This window comes from Ursus americanus, chromosome 1 (genome assembly GCF_024610735.1).
Source record: "Ursus americanus isolate L20-20 chromosome 1, mUrsAme1.1.p, whole genome shotgun sequence".
NCBI lineage: Eukaryota > Metazoa > Chordata > Mammalia > Carnivora > Ursidae > Ursus > Ursus americanus.
The window spans coordinates 17361102-17373423 of NC_142127.1; the positions used below are offsets into that span (position 1 = coordinate 17361102).

The 12322-nt window shown below is 42.2% G+C and overlaps 1 protein-coding gene across 4 annotated transcripts in view; it reads left to right on the top strand.

Annotated features, from left to right (window-relative positions):
• The window catches only part of ACMSD (aminocarboxymuconate semialdehyde decarboxylase), a 70488-nt gene that overhangs the window by 27757 nt on the left and 30409 nt on the right, over nucleotides 1-12322 (top strand). For 3 of the 4 annotated variants that reach the window (XM_045783089.2, XM_045783104.2, XM_045783097.2), the window contains 5 exons: nucleotides 1971-2020; nucleotides 3074-3310; nucleotides 7822-7915; nucleotides 10724-10819; nucleotides 11976-12148. In XM_045783089.2, the coding sequence (XP_045639045.2) occupies nucleotides 1971-2020; nucleotides 3074-3310; nucleotides 7822-7915; nucleotides 10724-10819; nucleotides 11976-12148 (650 nt within the window). The remainder of the gene's footprint in view (nucleotides 1-1970; nucleotides 2021-3073; nucleotides 3311-7821; nucleotides 7916-10723; nucleotides 10820-11975; nucleotides 12149-12322) is intronic. The other variant, XM_045783112.2, reaches the window with a different exon arrangement.

The window sequence follows — 12322 nt, forward strand, 5'->3', positions numbered from 1 at the left end:
CTGTAACCTCAGCCGCAGCAACTTCTTACTAGACACATCTTCAAAGGCAAGGGAAACAAAAGCAAAAACGAAATATTGGGATTTCATCAAGATTGAAAGCTTTTACACAGCAAAGAAAACAGTTGGCAAAACTAAAAAACAAACAACAGAATGGGAGAAGATATTTGCAAATGTCCTATCAGATGAAGAACAAGTATCCAAGATCTATAAATAACTTATCAAACTCAACAGCCCCAAAAACAAAAAATCAGTCAAGAGATGGGCAGAAGTCAAGGTGCCTGGGTGGCTCAGTTGATGAAGCATCTGCCTTTGGCTCAGGTCAAGATCCCCAGGGTCCTGGAATTGAGCCCCCCATCGGGCTCCCCGCTCAGCAGGGAGTCTGCTTCTCCCTCTCTCTTTGCCCCTCCCCCTACTTGTGTTCTCGCTCTCTCTCAGATAAGTAAAATCTTTAAAGAAGAGAAGAGAAGAGAAGAGAAGAGAAGAGAAGAGAAGAGAAGAGAAGAGAAAGAAAGAAAGAAAGAAAGAAAGAAAGAAAGAAAGAAAGAAAGAAGACATGAAGACATTTCTCCAAAGAAGACATACAAACGGCCAACAGACACAGGAAAAAATGTTCAACGTCATTCATCATCAGGGAAATACAAATCAAAACCACAATTAGATACCAACTCACACCAGTCAGAATGGCTAAAATTAACAAATCAGGACATGACAAACGTTGGTGAGGAGGCAGAGAAAGGGGAACCCTCTCATACTGTTGGTGGGAACGAAAAATGGTGAAGCCACTCTGGAAAAGTGTGGAGGTTCCTCAAAAAGTTAAAAATAGAGCTACCCTATGACCCAGCAATTGCTCTGCTAGGTATTTATCCAAAGGATACAAACATAATGATTTGAAGGGGCACCTGCACCCCAGTGTTTATAGCAGCAATGTCCACAATAGCCAAACTATGGAAAGAACCCACACGTCCATCCACTGATGAATGAATTAAGAAGATAAAGATGTGGTATATATATACACAATGGAATATTACTCAGCCACCAAAAAATGAAATCTTACCATTTGCAGCAACATGGATGGAACTATAGAGACTATTATGCTAACTGAAATAAGTAATTTCACTCATGCGGAATCATATGATTTCACTCATGTGGAATTTAAGTAACAACATTGGATCATAGGGGAGGGGAGGGAAAAATAAAATAAGATGAAATCAGAGAGGAAGACAAACTATGAGAGACTCTTAACTATAAGAAACAAACTGAGGGTTGCTGGAGGAGAGTTAGGTGGGGGGATGGGGTAACTGGGTGATGGGCATTAAAGAGGGCACTTGATGTAATGAGCACTGGGTGTTATATGCAACTGATGAATCACTAAACTCTACCTCTAAAACTAATAATATACTACATGTTAATTGAATTTAACTGAAATAAAATTTAAATTTAAAGAGAAAGAAAGAAAGAAAGAAAGAAAGAAAGAAAGAAAGAAAGAAAGAAAGGAAGGAAGGAAGGAAGGGAGGAATAAAGAAAGAAAGAAAGAAAGAAAGAAAGAAAGAAAGAAAGAAAGAAAGAAAGAAAGAAAGAAAGAAAGAAAGAAAGAAAAATGTGCAGCTTGAGCAAGGACCCATCATTTCAAGAAGAAAACTAGTAAAAATGAGACTCAGATGGCTGTTGTTAGAACCATCGCTTATGACTACAGTTTAGATGAAGTGTGTCTCCTTTGGGTTTTGTTTTGTGTTTCATTCCATGGCTATCCTTGACTAACCCTGGCTCTTTTGTCCAGCATTTACCCCTCCCCCTAGACCTGGGGTTGTGGGATAAGGGAAGCCTGGGACAGAGCCTGAGAGAAGGTGGATAGGAAGGAGCTGCAGGGGAGGGGAGGGTGGGATGGAGATGTGCTGGGCCCTGGGAAATGCAAGAGGAGTGCCTGGACTATTCTTCTCATCACCTTTGCCTTTCTTTGTGTCTGTGTCTAGGAGTGACCGTGCAAGCCCTTTCCACAGTTCCTGTCATGTTTAGTTACTGGGTGAGTGTGAAAACTCGAATTGTCTTCTGGGTGGGTGAAGACTCATATCCAGCTCACTAGCGAGTAGACAGATGCCTCAAGTCTTGACATTGCCCCCCAAATCTCCTCCACTTTAGAGATAACCAGGGACCCCCAGTTTCTCATACTGCAGTGTCCCCTCTCAGGCCTTCCTCCAAGTCATGTTCTTGCTCTTATTTTATTTTTTATTTTTGAGAGAGAGAGAGAGAGAGAGAGAGAGTGAGTGCAAGGAGTGTGGAGGGGCAGAAGGAGAGGGAGAGAGAATCCAAAGCAGACTCCCCACTGAGCGCAGAGGCCAACAAGGGGCTCCACCTCACGACACTGAGATCATGACCTGAGCCGAAACCAAGAGCTGGGCGCTTAACGAACTGAGTGACCCAGACACCTCTAGACTCATTTTTTAAAATAAAAATGCTGTAAGACTTCAATATGCCCAAATTTATCTGAGTGTCTACTATTTTGACTGAACGACTGGAATTTCAGGAGACTACCAAATGCCTGCCAGTGGGGTGGGGTGAAGTTAAAAGGAAAGAAAACAATAAAGAAGGGAGAGTTGGGGAACAGAAAGTGAACCAGCTGCATCGGCATTTTGCTAAGGTAACTCTTGAGTGTCACTACCAGCAGAAGGACAGGGAGGAACACAGGGACAGGAGGGGTCCATGAGCAGCCTGGCATCCCATGATGAGGCATGACAAGGAGGTATGCTGCTGGTGATGTGGGACACTCACCAGGCCCATCCTCATTCCATCTCTTCTATAGGGGATGACTGGCCCAGTAATTGTGTCCATCCCTTCTGATTATAACTTCCATTTTTCTAATTCATCGGCAATATACTAGCAGTTTTCTTTACTTTTGCAGTGATTGGCTTTGGGTCTCCTACAGCCAGTGGCTATTTCAATCTGTGCCCCAGCTTGCTGAGGAGTAAAAGCCATGGATAGTGACAAATGACTCAGCCCATGAGAGGTATTGCGCAGAGTAATTATTTAAAGAAGTCGGTCATGAATGATATGATCTTCCCTTACTTGTCTCTGCCAGGCCGAACCTCAGGACACTTTAGACCTGTGCCAGCTTTTAAACAACGACTTGGCTGCCACTGTTGCGAACCACCCCAGGAGGTTTGTGGGTCTGGGGACGTTGCCCATGCAGGCCCCGGAGCTTGCTGTGAAGGAGATGGAGCGCTGCGTGAAGGAGCTGGGCTTTCCCGGGGTCCAGATCGGCTCCCACATCAACGAGTGGGACCTGAACGCAAGGGAACTCTTCCCTGTCTACGCAGTGAGTACACAGCGATCGCTCAGCCAGCATGTGGCAGGGCCAGGCACTGCACTGGGTGCAGGAGGGCAGAACATGAGTGCGCCACCTCCCTGGCAGGGGGAAAGAAAGATGCCTGATGACATGCTGCATACAGCAGGAAATATGTAAAGAGTTCTCCGAAAGGACTGGGCCATTCCACTAGAAGAGGGACAGGTGGAAATGCTTCGCAGGCCAGCCTGGAGTTAGCTCAGGGAAATTTATCTTACTTTCCATCCCCTATGCTCTCTTTCTACTGTTTCCTTTGGAAGCTGAAATATTACCCTCATCACAGCCATGGTACAAAAGGCCATGTGAGTGACATGCAAAAAAAAAAAAATATTTATTTTGCTTTAGAAAAAAATACTTATCTTTCAAAATTATGACTTTTTTTTTCCAGGTGCCTGAGTGGCTTAGTCAGTTAAGCGCCTGCCTTCAGCTCAGGTCATGATCCCAGGATCCTGGGATAGAGCCCCCCGTCGGCTTAAGCGGGGAGTCTGCCTCTCCCTCTCCATCTGCTTCCCCCTCTCTCTCGTTCTCATTCTCTCTCTCATGCTCTCTCTCTAACAAATAAATAAAAAAAATTATGAGGTGATTTTGAAGAAATTCTGGAAAATACAGAAAAACAGAGAGAGGAAAACAAAAACAACCTATAATCCCACTACCCAAAGATAAATATTTACTGTTATCATATATTTCATTTGATTTTTTTGTTTGCATGTTTCTGCATATATCTATATTTTAATGAAATCTGAATTTTAATTACACGTGAGATTTTGTATCCTAATGAATTTCCAATCCAAATGAAAATTCTCTTAATGTATGATTTTTAAGTAACTGCATATATTACAATATATGGATATGTTTTGATTTATTTAACCAGTCCTAAATTAATATACTTTTTCCCCATATATTTTGAAAACGTATAATTAAAACACGTAACAAAAAACAATGCCATCAAAATGTTAACATTTGAGAAAACTAGCTGGTGAGTATATGTATGTTCATGGTACTATTGTTTACAACTTTCTACGTTTAAAATATTGCATTATAAAGCATATTTTCAGGAATTTGGTGTCATTTTAATCTCTCAGGTATCCAACTGAAGTGCCCACAGTGCCATGGTCCTCTTCACCAGTCTTCCTCTACCATTCTGTTCTTTCTGCAACTAAACCTGCTTTTCTTCATATCAGAAATCAAGATGCATATTCTATATTCAATTGCATTTTTTTATTTCTTACTTTCCTCCTAGAATTATAACAGTATTGTTTTCTATTATTTTCAGTGTAAATGCAAAATTTTCAATAGTGGATTAAATAGATGCTGGTGGGGACGCCTGGGTGGCTCAGTCAGTTAAGCATCTGCCTTCAGGTCATGATCCTGGGATCCTGGGATCAAGGCCTGCATATGGTTCCTTGCTCAGCAGGGAGACTGTTTCTCCCTCTGCCTGCCTCTCCCCCTGCCTGTGCACTCTCTCTCTGACAAATAATTAAATCTTTAAAAATAATTTAAAAATAATTAAAAAATAAATAGATGTTGGTGTACTCACCAGGCACTATAACCACTGATCATGTATTCCTTTCATGTTTATTGAGCTCTGCCTACATGCAAAAATGTTTCCATGTTTGTATCGACGGACACTGCCCACCAGTTGAGGGTCTACCTGTTAAATTGCCTCCCAATAACCTGAAAGATTTAACGTTCCTCTAAATATTGAACTCCCTGAAGCTTATTGGCTGCAGGGGCTGAGCTGATACAGTGAATGTTTTCTAGAAACTTTAATGGGCTTTGAAAGAGGATTTATTTACTTGTGCATCCAAGTTGTTTCAGCACCATGTGAACAAGCCTTCAGCTGCAAGTTATTTTATTATTTACTGGGATTGGGTTTATGAATTACTAAGGAGCTCAAAAAGCAAGAGCAGCCAGTTGCGGTCCAAATAGATATTTTCATTTGTATGACTAGCTCAACCCATCACTCATTCTAAATAGGCTGTTTTGGGGGCTGCGATCTCTCAGGGAATTCGGGAGAGCATCCTGGCTCCAGCTGATTTGTGATGTCCTGGGGCTGGCAGCACATTCGTTTGGTTAGCAAGACTTGGCAGCCTCACTAGTCTCTAGCTTATGCCAATAACATGGCTAAAACAAATGACAGGAGTTACCATAAACCAAGTTGTCTTTGTCATTTCAAGGGGAGCCTGGAGCTCCAAAGTGTCTAGCCATCTCCCCTACCTCCTAGACCTCCCTTGTTAGTAAGTGAACCCAACCATACATGCTCAGATCAGTTTTCAGGCACAAAAATGACCTTATTACAAGTATGAGGCAGGCAGACTGGTAGCCATAAGACCTAAGTAAGTTACCCAGCCTCTAAGTGCCTTACTTTCTTTCTCTATAAAATAAGAGTAATAAAAATGCTCATCTCAGAAGGTATTAGGCTAAGTGAAATAAGTCAGAGATAGACAAATAAATACCATATGATTTCACTTCTATGTGGAATCTAAAAGAAAAATAAACAAACAAAAACGCTAATAGACCAAATAAACACAGAGAACAAAGGAGTGGCTGCTAGGGGGCAAGGGGTGGGGGATGGGCAAAATGGGTAAAGCGGAATGGGAGATACAGGCTGCCAGTTATGGAATACATAAGTCACAAGGATGAAAGGTACAGCATAGGGAATAAAATCAATATTATAATAGCGTTGTAGAGTGACAGATGGTAGCTACGCTTGTGTAAGCACACTATAAGGTACAGAGTTGTCAAATCACCATGTTGTACACCTGAAAGTAATGTAACATTGCATGTCAACTATACTTCAATTTTAAAAAGTGCTCATCTTATAAAGGATTAAACTAGTTAACAATTATAAAATTCTTAAAACAGCTTTGGCATATAGTAAGTTCTCAGTTAATGTGAGTTATCATGATTTTGAGAGTTTAAGTGACTTCTTTTTGTGTTCTCTACAATGCTTCACATACAGAAAGGATCAAAAATATATACTAATTTGAATTGAAGAGAAATGCACCATCACAGATGCACAGAATAATAATGAGTCAAATCCCACTGAGATACCATGACTTTTTGCTTTTGTCAAGCTCAACCCATCCCAAGAAGTTGACCCAGCCTGTATCCATTATCGGAAACTAATTAGCTACTCTCCTTTCTACCCCCAGAACCTGATGAAATTAGAAGTCCATTCTCCAATCTACCCATTGTCTGCCATTTCCAGAATCCCTTGTTGTCCAAGAATTGCATCTCCATTTTAAAAATGCTTATGTGCAGGGGCACCTGGGTACCACAGTCAGTTAAAGCGTTGGGGTCTTGATTTAAGCTCAGGTCATGATCTCAGGGTCATGAGATCGAGTCCTGTACCGGGCTCAGTGCTGGGCGTGGAGCCTGCTTAGGATTGTCTCTCTCCTTCTGCCCCTCCCCCCACCCCCGATAGTGCACGCTCTCTCTCTTCTTAAAAAAAAATTAATGAAATAAAAAAATAAAAATAAATAAAAATGCTTATGTCCAGAACACACATTGCATCAGGCTATTTAGCCCACATATTTATATGAAAGATAGGATGAATCACTCCAGCACCTCAATATATTTGGAAAAGAAATGAGCTAAGGAAAATCTGTTTTGAACCTTGTTAAGCACTCATACTCAATGCCCGTTGGGGGAACTTTTTTAAATTAAACATTTTGTTGAATAAAAGCCATTCCATCCAGATAGGATTTCCATTTCCCAGAAGGCCCTGGAATAGGTCTGCCCATGACATTCGTCTCAGTACCTGCCTGGCTGAGGCACTGACAGCTCTTGACTTTTAAAGTCATCTCATTCACAACAGACTGTTCAGGGACTCAGCTGGGCTTCTGATGCTTTGTGAGTACCTGTAGACCCCCAGAAATTCCCAGCCAGTGTCGGGCTCTGTGTGGCCAATGGCTTGGGTCAGGCCAGCCTGCTCCAGTCCAGTCATGAGGCCCTGGCCCCAGCCATCACTTCTTCACTTTCACATTCTCAGGTTTCCAAGCGGGGGAAACAAGGGAACATTCTAGCCCTGACTCTAAGGGTACAATCTGAACAGTCCTCCTGAAAGAATGGATCAAGTGGATGAAGTAGGAACCAGCAGGAGAAAATTCCCCTGCATTTGAGGTATGGGATCAGTCCTTGAGCATTTTGCTCTCAGCTACATTTGACTGATTTGAATGACGGATGTCTCCTGTGACTTGTTTTGCCAAACAGTATATTAAATCCATCAACCTCCATGGCAAATCCACCGACCCCCTTGTTAATTCTAAGTGGCCTTCTTATTTTCTAAGCTGGGGCAGAATTTCTCAATACCTCTTTCAGATAGATAAGAAACAACTTCAAAAATATTTTAGCGTATTTATTCAGATCAATATAGACCCAGAGAAAAAGCTTCCCTAAAATAGTACCCTGTATTTGCTGGCTCATCCAAATAACACACTCTCTCTCTCCCTCTCTCTCTCTCTCTCATTGCTTCTTTAAAGGTGGCTGAAAAGCTGAACTGTTCCCTATTTGTGCACCCCTGGGACATGCAGATGGATGGACGAATGGCCAAATACTGGCTCCCTTGGCTTGTAGGTTTGTGTCAGCTTGGTGTGTGGAAAAGAAGATCAAGCCTTCGGGTTTTTTTCCAATTATTTCTGGAACCCTACTATGTCAAAAAGAGAAAGTATGAATAATTAACGGGAATGCGAGTTACTGAGCTCTTGGATAAATGCTATATATATTACCTTAATTTTAATCGTATCCCCACAAAACTCCATGAGGTTGACATTTTTAATAACCATTTTATAGGGAAGAAACGGAGTCTCTGAGTGGTTAGATAAGTTGTTCAAGTCACACAGTTAATAAGCGAAAATGGAATTTACACAAAACTGTCTGACTCCAAAGCTATCTCACTACACAGACTCCCAAAAAGTCTCCAAAAATAAGTAACCATGTCTGCCTAATAGATTTTTTTAAGGTAACCATGCCTAACAGATTTTTTTAAAAGAGACAACAAGAGTATCAGCTCTTGGGCGCCTGTCGGTTAAGCGTCTGTCTTCGGCTCAGGTCATGATCCCAGGACCCTGGGATCAAGCCCCACATTGAGCTCTCTGCTCAGCAAGGAGGAGACTGCTTCTCCCTCTCCCTCTGCCTGCCACCCCCACTGCTTGTGCTCTCACTCTCCCTGTCAAATAAATAAATAAAATCTTAAAAAAAAAAAAGTATCAGCTCTTACAAGGAGAATGCTAGAGTTACAAGTAGAAGGTCAACTTCCACCATCCTAGATTGTGAATGACCCAGGCCTTCGTTTTCCTGTTATCTGCTCCTTTCTGCTGCTCTTTGTTCCTGCACTATTCATTCATGGTTCCACATGAAGGTAAGGGAGAGGGTAAGAGGAGAGACCTCTGCTTGGCCTATCCAATCTCCTTATTATCCCTGGTAACAAGAAATGGAGACAGGCAGTAATTCTGTGGCCACAAGTAAAAAGTGTAGCTCATCTACAAACTCAGTCAATAGTGGGATTTCCAGAGGAACACCTGTGGATTTTCTTTAGGGAGGCCATTATCCATTCTCTCCTCAGCCCAATTAGTACAAGTAATGATAAAGTAACCAACATGAAGAATTAAATGGAGCAGTATATTGGAAGTAAGAAAACTGAATTTCAGTTCCAGCTAGTGTCTAGTTCTTGTATAACCTGTGGCAAATCACTTCACATTCTCAGGCCCATTTCTCATGTGTAATATGGGGGAGCTGGTCTGCAGTACCTTTCAAAATGCTCTGACATTTTGTGGCTCTCTGATTGATTTTGGAGACCAATGTATTTAGTAAGGCAGCTTCCTACCCATCCTCCACCAAATTTTTGAGGTATAATTAGCAGGAAGAGACAACCTAAGAGGCACCAATGCTGTCCAGCTCCAAAGAAAATACCATCCTAATTCAGACAACACTTTGATTAGTCCTACAAACTTATTTATATTACAATTTCCCACATGAAAAACAGAGAGAAGAACATGTGCATAAAGAGCCATTTCATCATTCACTTATGCAACACATATATATTGATCCTCTCCAGCATGCCAGGCCCTGTACCAGGCACTGAGGATACTGACAAGGACAAAACCTCTGCCCTTCTGAAGCCAATATTCTGGTTAGAAGAAAGAGATGACAAACAAATACACAGATCATGAACAAACAGGATAATTTTAAAATTCTATTCTGGACGCAAAAGTGGTCATTAGCAGATTGGAGGATTCCCAGCAAGGGAGGAACGTGATGCGACTGACACTGTAAATACTCCACTTTGGCTTCTGTATGGAGAATGGGTTATATAACTATGGCCCAAGTAGTTAACGGAGAGCAGAATCACACTACCAAAAGGACGTGATGCTGTCCATCCCCTGCCTTCAGGAAGCTCTGCCCACAAACCACTCCCAGATAGATGTGAATCTATCGCGCTTCCAGAATTCCTAAAAGGCCAGGAAGCCAGAGGCATCTCTGTCGATAGAGCAATGGCAGGCTTGGGGCAGGATGAGCATCTGGTAAAGCCCCATTTGGCAGCCAGAAAGCTAAGTCTTCCCCTGAAGGTACAGGCTTGCCTGTGGAGGCCCCAGAGATTTCTTGATCACAGTTGGAAAAGCAGTTGCCTGGAAGTGTAACCCAGACTAACTCGGTGGAGGTGAAGGCATCAGGCATGGAAGAGGTACTTCTTCTAGGGGCACAAAGCACTTGAAACAATTCATCTTAATCCAGTTATTTTCAACCTCATCTCTAAGAAGCAGCAAACATTTGGCAGGATTATTGTAATTTAAATTAATATTTATTGAGTACTAAGTGGCAAGAAAAAACACATTCTATAGATGAGGAAACTGAGGCACAGGGAAGCAACTAATACTTGTTGAGACCCTCCAATGTGACGTTCTGGCCAGGAACTTTCCTAACATCATCATTTTCAAGGCTCCACAATGGTCTTGAAAGATGCGCAACAGTATCCCCACTTTACAGGTGAAGAAGCACAGGCTCAGGGACATGAAATAATTGGTCAAAGTCCAGGAAGCAGAAAATTAGAAGAGTCAGGGTTCAACCCAGACTCACTGTACTCTGCTTGCCCCACCACATCCAAAACTGAAGTGGAGGAATCGGGACAAAAGCTATGTCCTCTGGCTCCTTGACTCTGCTGTCCATTAGATGACTCCACCTGCAAGTGGCAAATAGGAAGTTTCTGATGGTCTGTTTGCCAAAGGAATGGCTTGTAGACCACCAAGCCATGCTGGGACAGAGGGACCTCACATTTCTCAGCATTGACAATCACAGCAAGCTGCCATTCCCCAACCACTAGTATCACCAAGATTCTTCTTGCTTGAGATGACAAGCCCTGCACTCTGTGACTGTTTCCTCTTTTAGGAATGCCAGCAGAGACCACCACCGCCACTTGCTCCATGATCATGGGAGGAGTGTTTGAGAAATTTCCTAAACTGAAAGTGTGTTTTGCACATGGAGGTAAGGCCCTATCTGCATTACTCAGCTCAGTTTACCATAACAAAATACCACAGACTCAGTGGCTTCAACAACAGAACTTAATTTTCACACAGTTCTGGAGGCTGGAAATGCAAGATCAAAGTGCCTGCAGGGTTAGTTTCTGGTGAGACCTGTCTTCTTGGATCGTAGAAGGCCACTTTCTCACTATGAATGCAACGTGTCATTTTGGATGGATACAGAGATGACCCTAAGGAACGGCAGCTGATCTAAGGGAATTAGCCAACCATGTGGATTACCTGGGATTTCCCTGGTGTATCTAATGGTTTTCTGGCGATACACACTCTGTGTTGAAGGAGGCTCTGGGGAGGATCTCCTGAGCAAGTGAATCTAATCCTAAATCTCACTGTTCCTCTCCTTTCTCCTATCAGATTAAAGTCCCACCTTATAACCTAATTTAACCTTAAATTACCTCCTTAATTAGCCCATCTCCAAATATAGTTAGATTGGGGGTTAGAGCTTCAACATAAGAATTTGGGGGAGGGACCCCATAATTCAGTCCATAACATGCCTGCAACCATCATTCTAGTCATAAAGTATATGACAGTTTGGGGACCAAATTCCATTTTTATGGACAAGGTTAGTTTGGCATAGTTTTTGTTTTATTTTGTTTTGTTTTGTTTTTTGTTTGTCTAAATCCTTCTAGTCAGACTACAAGCACTCCAGTTTGCAATAGTCCCTACCATTCTCTATTATTTACATTTCCTCCTTGGTCCCTGCAGGTAATTGTGTTTCTGACTCTTGGGCACACACAAACCATCATGACCACCACTTTTGATGGTTGCATGCAGAGCAATACATTTTATGGATATGCCATCATTACATAGATATTTCCCAGATGATAGGTTGCCTCTGTATTTTGCTGTTATAAGCACACTGTATTTGAAAACCTTGACCACGTATCTTTACACACTTGTCTTCCTTCTTAGGATAAATTCCTCAAACTTGAATTTATAGATGAGTTCATACCATTTGTTCTGAGTCATCTCCCAGCATTTGGGATACAATAAATCCTTTGTAAATACTGGACTACAGTAACTCCTCTTTGCATACAACATGAGGATTAAAAAATATCCTTTTCAATTGACACTAGCCCTTCACTAATGGGTTTTACTTGCAGGTGGTGCCTTCCCTTTCACAGTTGGAAGAATCTCCCATGGATTCAACATGCGCCCAGATCTGTGTGCCCAGGACAACCCAATCAACCCAAAGAAGTACCTTGGTTCCTTTTACACCGACTCCTTGGTTCATGATCCTCTGGCACTCAAGCTGTTAACAGATGTCATAGGAAAGGTAAGTTGGGTCTGCCATGTAGATGGCTTATAGGGAGCAAAGTGTAGGATCAGCAACCTGTTCTTGGCCTCTCTCCAAAAAGGGGATGGGAAAAAAGGCATTAGAAGAAAGGAGAGGGACAGTGAGATATACGATTAGATTTGCTTGCACAGGAGATCCTCTCCAGGGCCTACT